We start from the raw sequence: 19,385 nt of genomic DNA, 5'->3' as shown, positions 1-19,385 counted from the left end.
ATTTTTAGTTCATGATATTTTGGGACCAGTGCCTGAATCAAACGTCAAAGGGTAACCGGAAGTTCCTTCGTGTCATATCGGTGAAATGTGTGGCGGATGGTGAAACACAATTGCTGTCTAAATGTTGGTTCAATTTTTATTATTTAACAAAACATAAGTAACAAACGAAGCTCTTCTTATGATTAAACTGATTCTTGACCGTAGAATGTATGTCTTGTTAAACGTCCAGAAGAGAGAGTCTTCAGTTTTATTATGACCAGTGCCATTGCCGGTTTTCGGACTTCTGAAAAACAACGGGACAAGCATGAAAACACGCGTTACACGGCGGCAGTCGCCGCCGCTCCACAACAAACAGCAGCCCGCAACAAGTTGTTGCCGACAACAGGACAAGTGCAAAATGTGGCAAACTCCCGTGTGTATGTCTTCGGAAATTCCGATTTGGCAGAGGACGAACTTAATTCTGTCCCTTCTTCGGAGGACTTTATTGAGATGTCTGAACTCCGGCCGAGAGCCGGAAAAGTTAAGAACAAAAAGAAGAACGTTGATCAACGGAAGGAGGCGGAACCCATTTTTATTGAACGGGAGATTGAGAGCGGAGACTCCCTGCAGATTTTTTCTTTGCAGTACGGATGCCCGGTAAATATTGTGTTGTTTTTTTAGCCGTCTTGTTTTTCTCTTCCTTTTCTCTCCTTCTTTCTATCTATCTTCTTTTTTTTTTTTTGGGGGGGGGGGGGGAGGATGTAATTGACTTTATTCGAATTTTGTAAGCCAACTAATTACTAAGTTAAATTCTGTTTTGGATTGTTTTTGTAGTGTGATTGTCTAGTGGTAAAACAGTGTTCCTAGCGGCAAAATTAAAAGACCTGTAATTTGTGACATATTGTCACCGACGCAACAGCGTATTGATTGAAAGGAAAATTTTCGGTATGGCGCCACCACTTTTTCATTAGATATTAAATAATACAGCATCTAATTTAATGAGATATCCATTTTTGTAAAAATGAATGGAAAAGTGATGGCGCCATATGGAAAGTTATCCTTATTGAATATTTATTCTCACCGACACATCGTACTGAGGTATACTATCCGTGGGAGATTTTTGATTTTAACGCCTTTTTTTAACAAACTATTTTACATTCACAGGTATCAGAGCTGAAGCGATGCAATAATCTCATGAACGATCAGGACTTTTTTGCACTGAGAAGGATCAAGATTCCTGTCAAACAGCACGGTCTTCTCACCGAGACAGAGGAAGAGAGACGACGGAGACCAAACGCCACGCAAGAAGCCAAATCTACCGGAAACAATCTCACAAACGGCTTCCTCAGTGGTGATGATGACTTCGAGAGTGACGACGAAGAGGATCAGTTTGTGAGGACAATCAGCATCAGGGACTCCATGAGGGACAACATCTCCACTCAACAATTCCTCAAGAACATGGACCGCGATCTGGAGAAGATCTGCCAGGCGACGAAGACTCAGAAGGAGTCACTCGAGGAGGTCACCTCCGTCCTAACGGAGACCAGGATCCATCCGTTGCTTCTTCCTTACTTCCAGAGGAAGAAGAAAAGAACATACTGTGATGAAACATCGTGCGGAATGACGTGGAAGTCTGTCTTCATGGTTGTTATACTTGTAGCTGTTGCGATTCCAATTCTCATCGGAATTTACTTTTACTTTGAGAAAGGTAACGATGATTCTTCAGGAAGTACTTCGTCTTTGTGGAAGCCTTCGTAAAAGTAGAAAATTCAGCATGATGCTGCCTTCATAATTTAAGTAGCAATTCAGTATGATGCTATGCAGGATACAAAGTGGGCAGAGGTTCTCTGTTAATTACAGAATAGCACCCCGCACTAATGATGTCACTTTTGCTTAAAATACCCGGCTGTCAGACAAACATGCCAAACCACCTACGCGATCGCTGCATCATCCACGCCCAAAACAACTGCACTAGTAGTAGTGTAGTGTACATGTAGTTAGTCGCGGGTTATTATACAATTTTGACAAACACCTGTGTAAAAATTTGACACTTTCGTCTGAGATCTGGGTACTTGGCTTCTATTTTTAGCATTAGTGCGGAATGCTATTATGGGCACAGCATACATGTTGCTTTAATTTCTACAGCTGCACTTTCTTTGAAAGAAAATGCAATCAGAAATTGTATTGTTGGACCTGTGGTTTAATTATCAAATGTCAAAATGTATTTTTTTAAATTGTAACTTATGAAAAGCATTGTACTTGTTGTGAATTACAAACAGAAGCAACTCTAAATTCAAGTTGCTGAACACTTTCAACTGTGTGCTCAGTATGCAGTATTTGCAAATCCAATTCTTGTACAGTATTTTTCTTACATTTCAATTTTTTTCCAATGCATGCAAATTATTCAAAAATTCATTTTTTGGTGCTGGGTTAGGCCTATGTTTTTGAAAAGCATTTTAAAACTGCATACTGTGGAGAGTTTCTGTGCTCAAAATTTGACAGGCATGTAATTTTTATTTAATACGCACGTATGCATGTATGTACATGTAGGCAATGAAACAAATCTTTAAACAGCCTGCAGAACTTTTAGCTTAAGTCCTTAACACGTGAAAGCTAAAAAAGAAAAACAGAAAATGTTTACAACAGCCTCTGCTTCCTTGTAAAATGACGACATGTTAGGTGAACTTGGTTTGAATCTCGCAATCAGTTGTGTGTTACGATAATAATTTTTAAATTAGGCCGATACACGCAAATATCTATCCATCGATACAAAAACAAAAATGTACAACTTAAATTAATCTTTTGGTAAGTAATTTCACAAAAAACATCGGGAGAAAACTATACAGAATGCTCCAGCTTTTACAGGTTTAGAGTGCCCCCACAGTTTTGAAAAACCTGGTAGAACCCTACAACATGCAGGTTCAATCGTTATTAGACACAACAAAATAATAACAAATTGGGTACAACATATGGTGCGTTATTTTCTAAGTACTGTGTAAGTGGAAACCAGTCTCAATTGTTTATAATCTGACAGTATGATTCAACTTGATACGATATGGAGTCTTGGTGCAAACAATCGTTGAGAATTGATTTGTTTGTTTTGCATGAACTGCACATTGAATGTTAACACACCTGGAAGGCTAGTATAATTGCATGGTCGTGTTCCTTATACAAATACATTGTATAAGCAGGGTTCACTTTTGGGGCACCTCAACTATAGAGTTGGCTAAACTATAGTCGACACTTCACAGAGGCAATGAGGCCTGGTCATTGCCTTGGTGCCCTTGAAATGCTCTGACAGTAGAAATTTACAGTTTCCTCATAGGGTGCCCTTTACCAAGGAAAAATTTCCTTGTTGCCCTTGCAATTGACTACATGTATTGGCAAAAACTACAAGTGAAGACTACACATGGTTAATCTATAATTCGCACAGAGATGATTGAATTGTCAAATATTACATCTCATTATTATATGTAGCCTTTTTGAGGGATGGTGGACCTTATGCTATGGCCTTGTTAGGTTTGGGTAAATCTGTCTCTGTAGACATGACACGCAAACCAAACACTGAAACGGCTATCAGAGTTGTGAAACAATAGTAGAGGGAGCACCTGTTATTCCCAACATGCGAGCTGCTCCACCATGGGAACAATTCACTAGGGGTAAATAATAATGATGTCCACTTAAACAAATTGCAAAATATTGTGTCAGCACCATTTTCTAAATAGAAATGCTTCCTCTAGTTCTACTTATTGAAAGTCTCATTAAAGGAACACGTTGCCTTGGATTGGACGAGTTGGTCTATAAAAAAGCGTTTGTAACCATTTGTTATAAAAATGCATATGGTTAGAAAGATGTTTTAAAAGTAGAATATAATGATCCACACAAGTATCACTCAAAATTGCACGGTTTTCTTTTTACGTCGCGAACTATCACCGTCGGCCATTTATGGGAGTCAAAATTTTGACCCCCATAAATGGCCGACCGTGTTAGTCGACGAGGTAAAAAGAAAACCACGCAATTTCGAGGCATATTTGTGTAGATCATTGTATTCTACTTTGACATCATCTTTCTAACCATATGCATTCTATAACAAACGGTCACAAAACGCTTTTCAAAGACCAACTCGACCGATCCAAGGCAACGTGTTCCTTTAATGTTACTATAGTTGTTGGCACTAACTACAGTTGGGACGATCTAAACTTTAGGTGGGCACTGCCTAACAAATCTTTAAGCCGATTGCATATTATGGCATGTAACAAAGTTCAAAAAGCTGCTTAGCTAAAAAACTGTGCTTAGTGTGTTTGTTGAGAACAAAATCAACAAGAAACTGGTCACATGGTAATCGGAGAAGCTGTTCTATGACAATGGGCAACACAGACAAGTATGTGCAGGCATAATAGTGTGTTAAAATGTTTTCCATGTCATTTTTATTTCAAAGCGTAATGCACTGTCATGTATTTTTTAATGTGTACCTTTTGTTTTCAGTCTTTGTCTGTTAAACAGCCCTGTTAAATCATTGTTTGTAACAAGGAGAAAGGCTAGGCAACTTTTAATTCAAGGCAACCTCCCCCCACCCCCCCCCCCCCCCCTTCCCCCAACGTTGTACGTTGAACAGTAGCCACCTCATATTTAGAATTGGGCTGTGTCCGAAACAGCGACCTCGGCTACAGCTAGATTAGTGCGTCTGCCAATGTTGAAGAATAGGCAGACACCGTGATCCAAAGAGAATCCTTTTTAACTTACAATGTACACAATTTAGCACTTCTTGGGGAGTAAAGTGATTGTATTCTGTCACATACATGACATACCAGACTTTTAACTTAAATTCAGGTGATCAGGTTTTTGTCAAAGTGCCTTTTTTAGATCTTTTGCAGACTTGGAAGTTAAATTTGTGTAGCTTAGGCAATCCATTTCACCCCTTAGTTTAAAATGGAATTATGTCTTTGTGGGTTTTTATGTGGGGTAAAAAGACTGATACAAGTAATTGTTATCACATGGTAATATAGATTGTGATCACTTCACAAACCCCCTAAACGACATATTATTTGCACCAAATGTTAATACATGTATTTCTAAATCTTTGATCAAATTTAATTGTATGATATGTTTTAAAAGATAAGGATGGAACCAGGGTCCGATTTACACAAAATGAGCCTAAGATTTAATAGATGTTAATTTTTGCATCAAGGATAAAGACAAGCTTAAATAACCAACACCAAATGTAAATTAATTATTTTTAAGTATTTAGTATACAACAGAACTCATGACCTTTTTTGTTTTATTATAGAAGACCCTGCTAAAGTTACAATGTATATTTAATAGACTCTACATAATATAAGCGAAATTAAAAATGTATCCTTTAAAAAAAAAAGACACCATAATTATTGTCAGTTGTAAATAAAGTTGTGATTATAATGAAAAGAATACTTTCTGCTTATGCAATTTCTTCCTTTTTCAAAGCAGTCTTGTGTGGGTAGAATAACGTTTTTCAGAAGAGAGCATTGCAAAACTTCTTTACCTATGTACTTGCATTTTTGTTTTATTTCTCAAATTACCCTGAAATCTATAAAAGTAACAAATTGTTGCTCTACACATTATTGAGAGACTTCATCTGCACCAGACTAAGTTTTATTTTTCCAAGATTTTGGGACGATGAATTTGTACACTTTTGTTCTTTGAAGGAGAAAATTAACTGATGTTGCAGGCGATTTTGTCCCCATGCGGCAAAATATTGTGTAAACATTTTGCCTGATATAGCGCCCTCTTTTGAATCAACTTAATTCAGCCCATGTTTACCCTACGGCCGGGGGGGGGGGGGGGGGGGGAGACGTGGACACGCCCGTCACAACAGCACGAGCACACCTCTAATCGCAAAAAGGGAACAAAATAAGAAATAAAACATTAACAAAATTCTCGTCAAAGTTACCAAAAAGTTGGTCCTGAATTTGCAAGCCAATAAAAAACAAGCATCATGAATTGTCAATACACATTTTGAAGGATTTCGTTGGTGTCACTATTAAAGGCAGTGGACACTGTTGGTAATTACTCAAAATAATTATTAGCATAAAACCTTTCTTGATTACGAGTAATGGGGAGAGGTTGATAGTATAACACATTGTGAGAAACAGCTCCCTCTGAAGTGATGTAGTTTTCGGGAAAGAAGTAATTTTCCACGAATTTGATTTCGAGATCTCAGATTAATTTACAACTTGAGGTCTCGAAATCAAGCATCTGAAAGCACACAACTCATGTGACAAGGGTGGTTTTTCTTTCATTAATATCTCGCAACTTCGACGACCGATTGAGCTCAAATTTTCACAGGTTTGTTACTTTATGCATATGTTGAGATATACCAACTGTGAAGACTAGTCTTTGGCAATTACCAATAGTGTCCAGTGTATTTAAGTGGGTACTCTGTTTGCGCCGTTGTCTACTTTTGAATGAGGAAAGAGGCAAAATGGCTGAGTGATATCAACAGGTTATCGGGCAGCATTTCTGGTCTGTCCATGAAGGTAAAAGTTCAATGGTTGGCTTACAACAGGTATCAATGGCTCGTTGTACGGTAATAGGCCCTATTTGTACTAGATACATTTACAGATCACATTATTAATAAAAAGTATCGATGGAAAAAAACCCAGATCGTTTTACTCACTCGCACATTGGTTCATGTACGCCCTCACGCGGCCAAAATACTGATAAAAATAATTAGCGGGAACGGACTTTGATAATAACATACAGCAGTGCGCTAGTGTAGCATCTACGGCTACGGCTGCAGCTAGCTGGATTGCCGCTTCATCATGCGTTGAAACATGACGTCATTAGCAACACCCTTAGCTACGGTCGTAGCCGTGACTGTGGCTATAATGGGCCTTGTCACACGAGGTAATTTTTACTGCAAGCAACTTGGAGACAACTAACTACAGTGCATGCTGCGAGACCACTTTGGTAGCCCATTAGTAATTTTCAATAAAACAGTGTGTCTTACGATTCCTAAGAAAAATATGTGAACAGTCAAATCATGGAGGTAGAATTCTACCTCCGTGGTCAAACTAATGTGACTGCCCTTTCTTCATGGAGATTATCTCGAACTGGTTGCCTGCATGCCTCGTGTGACAAGAGTCACGCAACCTTTATGCTTTATATGATGCGGTAAACTGGCTGGTCATTCGTTCATTAGTAAGCGATAAGACGCCCTATTTTCGGCATAATTTTTTGCCTCTTTACGATACGTTGTTGTTTCCTCCATTTAGGATTTCGGTGTAACGTTTGTATTCGCCATCAATCAGCTTCCAGATCACCAGGTATCTACCCCAGAAAAACAAAAGAAAATCTGAATAAATATTCCACAAAATCAAATGTTCAGAGTGAAATTTAAGACATGTCAAAATGAGGGTCAATATGGGTATGGTTTTCAATGCTTCACGTACTTGCCAATTTTCAGGGTCACGTTGTCTGCGTTGTTAAATGAGTAGTCTCCCCGCTCGTATAACAGTTCCTTTCCTCCCATTGGACCAACCTCGATGGCGCCTAAGGATACAGCAAGAGCGCCCTCTGCCTTCAATGTGCTCAGAAGTTTCTTCGCATCTAGTTATACATTATAGATAAAAAATCGAAGCTACAAATAATTACTATTTGAAACATACGTTTCACAAAATCGGATAGTATAGTGTATCAATAACATAATTATTATGTGTAAAAGAACATCAAACGCAAACAAAACCAGGCCTAATAATGTTGCCGTTTTTATTTAAAAATCCTGCAGTGAGGGCGCTGTCCTGTCAGCACGTGCTGAAATTTTATCTTAATTGTGTAATGTTTTTTCTTAATCACATCGTACACACCAGTCAGCATCCTTGAACCGTCCCACAAACAAGAAAACAAGCAAACAAACAAACAAACGAGTGTGGCTTCAAGGCACATTTATTCTTTACAAAACACATTATATTAAAATTTTAAAACATAGAAAAATGCACAAAAACCATCTTTACCCGCGGAAAGGCTTGAAATCATGTGCTGACAACGTACCACGGGCAACCAAACAAGTCCCTAGCTGAAATACATTTTCATGTTGTCAACACATGAAAAGACTGCTCATTTCGCAGTCAATTACCGGTATAATTTGAAATTCGGGGGGGGGGGAATAGAAATTGTACAAGTGCTTTTTACCTTGGTTCCCTTCTGTAGTCTTCTCTCCAGGCACCATCATCTTGCAATCCGGGGCATAGAGAGAATCAGCCAGTTTATCCATGTCATTATTGTCGAACAGCTCCTTGAACGTCTTGTTGCGTTTGATGATCACTTCAAGTAGTTCTAGTGGTAAAAGGGGCAAGAGTGATGACTGAAATGTCTACCAACTATAATTAAAACATGGAGGAAGACACTAAAGGAGTTACAACAACGTTTAGCGTTAGGGGGCACGGTTCGGCGTGGACAGCTTCATAGAGCAGCTATCCTGCAATCACGAGCGTGGCCTCCCCTTCTAGTTGCTTGGGTCCGCGGCTTTACGAATTAAGGCTAGGTACACCCCTTTTGTGTGTCTTGTGCTTGGCATATCTGTAATTCTGGAGAGGATTTCGGGAGGTAACTTCTGTACAGGAGGACAATAGTGTGTGAACATAGGGGGTTGCCTCTGTCAATATCGAGTATAGGAAATAAAGAGAGAAGGGGCAACTATAGCCTAATCCCATCGCAACACTTTCTACATTATGTTGAGAAAGTGTCTTTAACGGCGGTGGCCACCTGCAGGACTTGCAGTCACAAGGTTGTGGGTTCGAATCCTAACAAACGAACCGCTGATTTTACAATGACATGGGGAGTATTGTCGTCACAGTACAATTTCTTGATTTGTGCATATCATAACCAACAGACGTTAGATTAGTAGGATTAGGTTGGCGTGACAATAATAGTATTATGTGCATAACATGGACTGCAATAGAGAATGACATGCACTTGTGATTGATTGATTTGATCAAAACTCACCAGTCATTTTCGTGGTTTTCCTTTCTCAACTTGAAATCACAGATGAAGTGGCAGTGGAGAACTTTTAGGTTACCGTTCCAAGCTCTAGAAGACAGACTGTGATCGGGGTCTCAGTCGCAGTTCCAGGGGGCAGAATATGTAAGGGGAAACCCTGACACATCGTTCCTTTATATCCGTCAAAGTACAGTCCTCACTCATGTTTGGGCAATCCTTCAAGAATATTTTGACCTCTAAATTTCTTAGGGGGCCATCAAATATTTCTGCCTTGTTTGTCGTTGTGCTCTTTCTTCTACGCGGACGAAGTTGAATTTCTTTCCTTTCCTAAAATTTTTCATCACTTATAAAATCTTAAGGACCCCAATGGAAATAAGTCTATAAGTCAATGACTTTTGCGGTTTTCCTTGGATAATTGTGTGCAGCATTCTATCTTGTGTTCTATTTTTGGTTTATGTTATTTTCTCATGTTGTAGTGTATGTATTTTGGCATGTTCTTGTTGTATTTTAATCCGAATAAATTCAACCAATCAATCAATCAATCAATCAATCAATCAATCAATCAATCAACCAAAAGCTTATTCGATAAAGAAAATACATAACCGTTTCAAAATAGAACATAATTACTTTCCAGTGCGAGTAGAGCAACATTTTGGTTTCAGTGGTATCGGTTCCGTAAAAAAAATCAAAAAAAAAAAAAAATCATAAAACCAGAGTATTCTTTAAAAAAGAAATCCGCATAAGCCAAATCTTTTAAACAAAGTCAGACTCCGAATCACCTGTTATTTCCCCCCATACAGTGATGACTGTTATTGAAGTCTCAATTAGAGACGTAACTAGGCCGAAGGACTGGTTCCTTCTGTTGTTACGATGACTGACGAACTCAGCTTTACTCATTTCCGTTACAGACATTTTATGATTGACAACGGTTCTATTTTTTTTTTACAGAGCTGTTCGGGCAACCATGTTATTTTTCTGAGCTTAGACAAATCCTGTGGATAATGTGGTAGACTCATGCATGTTTACGCATGCTGTTTCGCACGGTGTGGTCCCGAAGTTTGGCTAAGATTTTTACATTGTATGTTGAATGTTCCCATAGGCCTAATAATTGAATGAAGACCCGAAGTGAATTTTGCACACTTTGTCTAACCGAAGGGTCGACCACTGCCGTGGGTTTGCGGAGGGTTTGCCTTAATCAGACCGAACCAGTGGTCTCCTCCCTCCATCCAGGTTGGCAAGTCATGGCAGATGCCTCCGTATAGTGCCACCAACATATCTCAGCTCCGTGTCAAAACCAATCGTTTTCAAAATAGCCTAATTCCTTATTTCATTAATTTGCTTAACACCCAATGATTATGTTGTTTTCTCTTTCTCTGGTTGCATTTTGTATTCCATGTTTTTAATACATTAATTTTGTTTGTGCTAGTCTTATTGATTGCATTCCTCATCCAGTCCGGTTTCCGTGTGTTTGTGATGGCGTGTTTTAATCCTACCTACTATTTACTTTATGTTTTGAACTGTGCTATTTTTTAATATTGCAGTTCATCATTGTTTGTATGCCACCTGTCCTGTACGTGTGTGTTTTTAAATATCTTTTAATAATAGTTATAATGTTTTTTTTACTATTTAATAGACTTGATTTCAAGTCTGAGATCGAGGTTTTCCTTTTCATCCACAAAACGCCCCCACAGATGGCTATCGGGTAGACTATAAAAGACACGATCGCAGACTTTGAACCAAGTCTAAGTAAAGTCACGCGTAACATTCATCAACCATTACAAAATCTAAAACTGTTCTGTCCTTACTCTATGGTAAAATCTATAGCGACGTACTGCACTTTTTGTCCAACAGTATATTGAATCCAACATTATGTTTTGATAGCCATAGTCGTGACTATTATGCAAATTTGTGTCGGCTGCTCACCTCTTACAAATATACACAAACACACGGCGAAGTCAGGAACCCAACCAAAAATAAAAGTCATTCAAAAAATAGGCCCGGACAATTAAAACTTTCAGCAATGCTCTGCAATAACTCTGGAACTAAAAATGCTAGAGAGATGCAGTTTGTACCTAAGTCATCCTGGCATGTCCCTGCATCATTTTTTTAAAGAATAAGGGCGACTTGCACACTGCTTGATAGAAAAAAGCTCAAATAGGCGGGGTTGCTCAGAAACGATTTCAACAACCTCCACTATGGGAGTTTTGTGCACAGAGCTGTCGGAGAGAAAAAAAACACAATATACAACGGGTAATTTCGATCCCAGTATCATGCTCAATCTTCCAAATTTTACCACCACAGGATTGCCATGTTCAAGGGCTTTCCTCTCGTACAAAACTTAATGCTCTGACGATTTTGAAGGCGGGGCCAGATGCGACGGCGTGAGCAGGCACCCATTAGAAATTGACGTACACTGTGCGTGTATACAACGTATACAAACACACGGCGCAGTCAGGATTCCAACCAAAAATAATAGTCATTCAAAATATAGGCCCGGACAATTAAAAACTTTCAGCAACGCTCAGGAATAACTCTGGAACTAAAAATGCTAGAGAGATGCAGTTTGTACCTTAGTCATCCTGGCATGTCCCTGCATCCATTTTTTTTAAAGGTTAAAGGTTTAGGGCGACTTGCACACTTCTTGATAGAAAAAGCTCAAGTAGGCGGGGTTGCACAGAAACGATTTCAACAACCTACACTATGGGAGTAGACCCGACACACCCCATAAATTTGGGACATTTAATGCATGATACACACGGCATGTGGTGATTATTGGAGAAAACAAATATATGAGTTTAAAGTAGGCGGCTGTGCTCCGAAACGAACCCAACAAGCCTCCCTACGGGATTTTTGTGCACAGAGAAAATCAAAAGTACAACGGGTCAATTTGACCCCAAATCATTGCTCAATCTAAACAAGATTAGCGCCATTGGATTGACAATTTCAAGAGCTTTTCTCTCGTACAAAAATTAGTGCTATGGGGATTTTCAAAGCGATGCTAGAGGCCAGGGAGTAGACCCGACACACCCCATAAATTTGGGACATTTAATGCATGATATACACGGCATGTGGTGATTATTGGAGAAAACAAATATATGCGTTGAAAAAAATCCCGGACTTATAAAAACTTTCAGCTATACTTTTGAATTATTCTGGAACTAAAATCGATAGAGAGACGCAGTTTGTACTTGCGTCATCCTGGCATGTCTCCCAATTCAGATTCCAAAGTTTTAGAGCGGCTTCCAGACTTCTTGATACCGAAAATTAAAAGTATGCGGCTGTGCTCCGAAACGAACTCAACAAGCCTCCCTACGGAATTTTTGTGCACAGAGAAAATCAAAAGTACAACTGGTCAATTTGACCCAAAATCATTGCTCAATCTAAACAAGTTTAGCACCATTGGATGGACAATTTCAAGGGCTTTCCTCTCGTACAAAAATACTGCTATGGGGATTTTCAAAGTGAAGCTAGAGGCCAGGGAGTAGACCCGACACACACCATAAATTGTGGATATTTAATGCATGATACACACGGCATGTGGTGATTATTGGAGAAAACAAATATATGCGTTGAAAAAAAGCCCGGACTTTTAAAAACTTTCAGCTATACTTTTGAATTATTCTGGAACTAAAAACGATAGAGAGACGCAGTTTGTACCTGCGTCATTCTGGCATGTCTCCCAATTCAGATTTCAAAGTTTTAGAGCGGCTTCCAGACTTCTTGATACCGAAAATTAAAAGTATGCGGCTGTGCTCCGAAACGAACTCAACAAGCCTCCCTACGGAATTTTTGTGCACAGAGAAAATCAAAAGTACAACTGGTCAATTTGACCCAAAATCATTGCTCAATCTAAACAAGTTTAGCACCATTGGATGGACAAGTTCAAGGGCTTTCCTCTCGTACAAAAATTACTGCTATGGGGATTTTCAAAGCGAAGCTAGAGGCCAGGGAGTAGACCCGACACACACCATAAATTGTGGATATTTAATGCATGATACACACGGCATGTGGTGATTATTGGAGAAAACAAATATATGCGTTGAAAAAAAACCCGGACTTATAAAAACTGTCAGCTATACTTTTGAATTATTCTGGAACTAAAAACGATAGAGAGACGCAGTTTGTACCTGCGTCATTCTGGCATGTCTCCCAATTCAGATTTCAAAGTTTTAGAGCGGCTTCCAGATTTCTTGATACCGAAAATTAAAAGTAGGCGGCTGTGCTCCGAAACGAACTCAACAAGCCTCCCTACGGAATTTTTGTGCACAGAGAAAATCAAAAGTACAACTGGTAATTTTGACCCAAAATCATTGCTCAATCTAAACAAGTTTAGCGCCATTGGATGGACAATTTCAAGGGCTTTCCTCTCGTACAAAAATTACTGCTATGGGGATTTTCAAAGTGAAGCTAGAGGCCAAGGAGTATACCCGACACACACCATAAATTGTGGATATTTAATGCATGATACACACGGCATGTGGTGATTATTGGAGAAAACAAATATATGCGTTGAAAAAAAGCACGGACTTTTAAAAACTTTCAGCTATACTTTTGAATTATTCTGGAACTAAAAACGATAGAGAGACGCAGTTTGTACCTGCGTCATTCTGGCATGTCCCCCAATTCAGATTCCAAAGTTTTAGAGCGGCTTCCAGACTTCTTGATACCGAAAATTAAAAGTATGCGGCTGTGCTCCGAAACGAACTCAACAAGCCTCCCTACGGAATTTTTGTGCACAGAGAAAATCAAAAGTACAACTGGTCAATTTGACCCAAAATCATTGCTCAATCTAAACAAGTTTAGCGCCATTGGATGGACAATTTCAAGGGCTTTCCTCTCGTACAAAAATTACTGCTATGGGGATTTTCAAAGTGAAGCTAGAGGCCAGGGAGTATACCCGACACACACCATAAATTGTCGATATTTAATGCATGATACACACGGCATGTGGTGATTATTGGAGAAAACAAATATATGCGTTGAAAAAAAGCACGGACTTTTAAAAACTTTCAGCTATACTTTTGAATTATTCTGGAACTAAAAACGATAGAGAGACGCAGTTTGTACCTGCGTCATTCTGGCATGTCTCCCAATTCAGATTTCAAAGTTTTAGAGCGGCTTCCAGACTTCTTGATACCGAAAATTAAAAGTATGCGGCTGTGCTCCGAAACGAACTCAACAAGCCTCCCTACGGAATTTTTGTGCACAGAGAAAATCAAAAGTACAACTGGTCAATTTGACCCAAAATCATTGCTCAATCTAAACAAGTTTGGCACCATTGGATGGAGAATTTCAAGGGCTTTCCTCTCGTACAAAAATTACTGCTATGGGGATTTTCAATACGAAGCTAGAGGCCAGGGAGTAGACCCGACACACACCATAAATTGTGGATATTTAATGCATGATACACACGGCATGTGGTGATTATTGGAGAAAACAAATATATGCGTTGAAAAAAAGCCCGGACTTATAAAAACTTTCAGCTATACTTTTGAATTATTCTGGAACTAAAAACGATAGAGAGACGCAGTTTGTACCTGCGTCATTCTGGCATGTCTCCCAATTCAGATTTCAAAGTTTTAGAGCGGCTTCCAGACTTCTTGATACCGAAAATTAAAAGTATGAGGCTGTGCTCCGAAACGAACTCAACAAGCGTCCCTACGGAATTTTTGTGCAAGAGAAAATCAAAAGTACAACTGGTCAATTTGACCCAAACTCATTGCTCAATCTAAACAAGTTTAGCGCCATTGGATGGACAATTTCAAGGGCTTTCCTCTCGTACAAAAATTACTGCTATGGGGATTTTCAAAGTGAAGCTAGAGGCCAGGGAGTAGACCCGACACACACCATAAATTGTGGATATTTAATGCATGATACACACGGCATGTGGTGATTATTGGAGAAAACAAATATATGCGTTGAAAAAAAGCCCGGACTTATAAAAACTTTCAGCTATACTTTTGAATTATTCTGGAACTAAAAACGATAGAGAGACGCAGTTTGTACCTGCGTCATTCTGGCATGTCTCCCAATTCAGATTTCAAAGTTTTAGAGCGGCTTCCAGACTTCTTGATACCGAAAATTAAAAGTATGCGGCTGTGCTCCGAAACGAACTCAACAAGCCTCCCTACGGAATTTTTGTGCACAGAGAAAATCAAAAGTACAACTGATCAATTTGACCCAAAATCATTGCTCAATCTAAACAAGTTTAGCACCATTGGATGGACAATTTCAAAGGCTTTCCTCTCGTACAAAAATTACTGCTATGGGGATTTTCAAAACGAAGCTAGAGGCCAGGGAGTAGACCCGACACACACCATAAACTGTGGATATTTAATGCATGATACACACGGCATGTGGTGATTATTGGAGAAAACAAATATATGCGTGAAAAAAAGCCCGGACTTATAAAAACTTTCAGCTATACTTTTGAATTATTCTGGAACTAAAAACGATAGAGAGACGCAGTTTGTACCTGCGTCATTCTGGCATGTCTCCCAATTCAGATTTCAAAGTTTTAGAGCGGCTTCCAGACTTCTTGATACCGAAAATTAAAAGTATGCGGCTGTGCTCCGAAACGAACTCAACAAGCCTCCCTACGGAATTTTTGTGCACAGAGAAAATCAAAAGTACAACGGGTCAATTTGACCCGAAATCATTGCTCAATCTAAACAAGTTTAGCGCCATTGGATGGACAATTTCAAGGGCTTTCCTCTCGTACAAAAATTACTGCTATGGGGATTTTCAAAGCGAAGCTAGAGGCCAGGGAGTAGACCCGACACACACCATAAATTGTGGATATTTAATGCATGATACACACGGCATGTGGTGATTATTGGAGAAAACAAATATATGCGTTGAAAAAAAGCCCGGACTTATAAAAACTTTCAGCTATACTTTTGAATTATTCTGGAACTAAAAACGATAGAGAGACGCGGTTTGTACCTGCGTCATTCTGGCATGTCTCCCAATTCAGATTTCAAAGTTTTAGAGCGGCTTCCAGACTTCTTGATACCGAAAATTAAAAGTATGCGGCTGTGCTCCGAAACGAACTCAACAAGCCTCCCTGCGGAATTTTTGTGCACAGAGAAAATCAAAAGTACAACTGATCAATTTGACCCAAAATCATTGCTCAATCTAAACAAGTTTAGCACCATTGGATGGACAATTTCAAGGGCTTTCCTCTCGTACAAAAATTACTGCTATGGGGATTTTCAAAGCGAAGCTAGAGGCCAGGGAGTAGACCCGACACACACCATAAATTGTGGATATTTAATGAATGATACACACGGCATGTGGTGATTATTGGAGAAAACAAATATATGCGTTGAAAAAAAGCCCGGACTTATAAAAACTTTCAGCTATACTTTTGAATTATTCTGGAACTAAAAACGATAGAGAGACGCGGTTTGTACCTGCGTCATTCTGGCATGTCTCCCAATTCAGATTTCAAAGTTTTAGAGCGGCTTCCAGACTTCTTGATACCGAAAATTAAAAGTATGCTGCTGTGCTCCGAAACGAACTCAACAAGCCTCCCTACGGAATTTTTGTGCACAGAGAAAATCAAAAGTACAACGGGTCAATTTGACCCAAAATCATTGCTCAATCTAAACAAGTTTAGCACCATTGGATGGATAATTTCAAGGGCTTTCCTCTCGTACAAAAATTACTGCTATGGAGATTTTCAAAGCGAAGCTAGAGGCCAGGGAGTAGACCCGACACACACCATAAACTGTGGATATTTAATGCATGATACACACGGCATGTGGTGATTATTGGAGAAAACAAATATATGCGTTGAAAAAAGGCCCGGACTTTTAAAAACTTTCAGCTATACTTTTGAATTATTCTGGAACTAAAAACGACAGAGAGACGCAGTTTGTACCTGCGTCATTCTGGCATGTCCCCCAATTCAGATTTCAAAGTTTTAGAGCGGCTTCCAGACATCTTGATACCGAAAATTAAAAGTAGGCGGCTGTGCTCCGAAACGAACTCAACAAGCCTCCCTACGGGATTTTTGTGCACAGAGAAAATCAAAAGTACAACGGGTCAATTTGACCCAAAATCATTGCCCAATCTAAACAACTTTAGCACCATTGGATGGACAATTTCAAGGGCTTTCCTCTCGTATAAAAATTAGTGCTAAGGGGATTTTCAAGGCGACGCTAGAGGCCAGTGAGCAGACCCAACACACCCCATAAATTTGGGACATTCAATGCATGATATACACGGCATGTGGTAATTATTGGAGAAAACAAATATATGCGTTGAAAAAAAGCCCGGACTTATAAAACTTTCAGCTATGCTTTTGAATCATTCTGGAACTAAAAACGCTAGAGAGACGCAGTTTGTACCTGCGTCATCCTGGCATGTCCCTGAATTCAAATTTCAAAGTTTTAAAGCGGCTTCCAGACTTCTTGATACCGAAAATTAAAAGTAGGCGGCTGTGCTCCGAAACGAACTCAACAAGCCTCCCTACGGGATTGTTGTGCACAGAGAAAATCAAAAGTACAACGGGTCAATTTGACCCAAAATCATTGTTCAATCTAAACAAGTTTAGCACCATTGGATGGACAATTTCAAGGGCTTTCCTCTCGTACAAAAAATAGTGCTATGGGGATTTTCAAAGCGACGCTGGAGGCCAGAGAGTAGACCCGACACACCCCACAAACTGTGTGAACAAGGCTTTACCAATGTATGTTTTTTGTTATTAGTTAAAGGAACACGTTGCCTTGGATCAGTCGAGTTTTTCTTTGAAAAGCGTTTGTAAACGTTTTTTGTAAATTAGATATGATTAGAAATATATTTTAAAAGTAGAACATAATGATCCACACAAGTATCATTCTAAGTAACCACTAATTGCGTGGTTTTCCTTTTATAACTTATCGACAAACACGGCCGGCCATTTTTGGGAGTCAAAACGTTTTGCTTCCATAAATGGCCAAACGTGTTAGTTCGTCAAGTATTAGAAAAACCACGCAATTTTGTGGCAAATGTGTGTGGATCATTGTATTCTACTTTTAAAACATCTTTCTAAACCATTTGCATTTTATAACAAACTGTTACACACGCTTTTCAAAGACCAACTCGACCGATCCAAGGCAATGTGTTCCTTTCACACTCCTTTCCTTATGACTTCTTCACTAATTGTTATTTATTATTACAATGTTACCCTCCCCGTTTCGGAATAAAATAAAATACATTTAAAAACAGTTAACTTAGAGTATAGACAGGCGGGGGTACGGCTTACAACAGCTTACCACTTGCTGAGTTAGACACGTCCTGCCGTGTTCAGACGCTATCACTCGGCGCTCAAAATGGCGGCAAACTTCACTGTTTCAGCTCTCCTTCAGACGCATTTCCTGATGGTATATCCATGCATGTTCTGCATCAGTCCATAGACAAGTTTTGGTGATCATTGCTACCTTCTTGTGACGGATGCTAAGACCTTTGATGAAGCTGAACAGTATACTGTTACAGTTTGTCTCGCCTTGCGGGGTTGCTCAGAAACGATTTCAACAACCTCCACTATGGGAGTTGTGTGCACAGAGCTGTCGGAGAGAAAAACAAAATGTACAACAGGTAATTTCGATCCCAGTATCATGCTCAATCTTCAAAATTTTACCACCACAGAATTGCCACGTTCATGGGCTTTCCTCTCGTATAAAACTTAATGCTCTGACGATTTTTAAGGCGGGCCAGATGCGACGGCGCGAGCAGGCACCCATTAGAAATTGACGTACACTGTGCGTGTATACAGCGTATACAAAGACACGGCGCAGTCAGGATTCCAACCAACAACAAGGGGTCATTCAAAAAATAGGCCCGGACAATTAAAAACTTTCAGCAACGCTCTGGTATAACTCTGGAAAAAAAATGCTAGGGAGATGCAGTTTGTACCTTAGTCATCCTGGAATGTTCCTGCGTCCATTTTTTAAAGATTTAGGGCAACTTGCACACTTCTTGATAGGAAAAAGCTCAAGTCGGCGGGGTTGCTCAGAAACGAGTTCAACAACCTCCACTATGGGAGTTTTGTGCAAAGAGCTGTCGGAGAGAAAAACAACATGTACAACGGGTAATTTCGATCCCAGTATCATGCTCAATCTTCAAAATTTTACCACCACAGGATTGCCATGTTCAAGGGCTTTCCTCTCGTACAATACTTAATGCTCTGACGATTTTTAAGGCGGGCCAGATGCGACGGCGCGAGCAGGCACCCATTAGAAATTGACGTACACTGTGCGTGTATACAACGTATACAATGACACGGCGCAGTCAGGATTACAACCAACAATAAGGGGGTCATTCAAAAAATTGGCCCGAAAAATTAAAAACTTTCAGCAACGCTCTGTAACAACTCTGGAACAAAAATGCTAGGGAGATGCAGTTTGTACCTCAGTGATCCTAGCATGTCCCTGCATCAATTTTTTAAA

At 39.5% G+C, this 19,385-nt stretch overlaps 2 protein-coding genes across 2 annotated transcripts; one reads left to right on the top strand and one right to left on the bottom strand.

Moving 5' to 3' along the window:
- Positions 1–37: 37 nt before the first annotated feature.
- Positions 38–5,367, top strand: LOC139942375 (lysM and putative peptidoglycan-binding domain-containing protein 3-like). The gene is made up of 2 exons (XM_071939240.1): positions 38–636; positions 1,144–5,367. The coding sequence occupies exons 1-2, from the start codon at positions 253–255 to the stop codon at positions 1,735–1,737; spliced, it is 978 nt and encodes a 325-aa protein (XP_071795341.1). The 5' UTR covers positions 38–252; the 3' UTR covers positions 1,738–5,367.
- A 138-nt stretch (positions 5,368–5,505) lies between these two features.
- LOC139942376 (uncharacterized) lies at positions 5,506–9,085 on the bottom strand. The gene is made up of 4 exons (XM_071939241.1): positions 8,959–9,085; positions 8,146–8,289; positions 7,407–7,563; positions 5,506–7,284 (listed from the first exon to the last, which is right to left on the bottom strand). The coding sequence occupies exons 1-4, from the start codon at positions 8,963–8,965 to the stop codon at positions 7,200–7,202; spliced, it is 393 nt and encodes a 130-aa protein (XP_071795342.1). The 5' UTR covers positions 8,966–9,085; the 3' UTR covers positions 5,506–7,199.
- Positions 9,086–19,385: the final 10,300 nt, after the last annotated feature.

The sequence above is a fragment of the Asterias amurensis genome, chromosome 9 (assembly GCF_032118995.1).
Source record: "Asterias amurensis chromosome 9, ASM3211899v1".
NCBI classification, from domain to species: domain Eukaryota; kingdom Metazoa; phylum Echinodermata; class Asteroidea; order Forcipulatida; family Asteriidae; genus Asterias; species Asterias amurensis.
The sequence above is the reverse complement of the archived record's forward strand: the minus strand, read 5'-3'. Positions and strand labels throughout refer to the sequence as shown.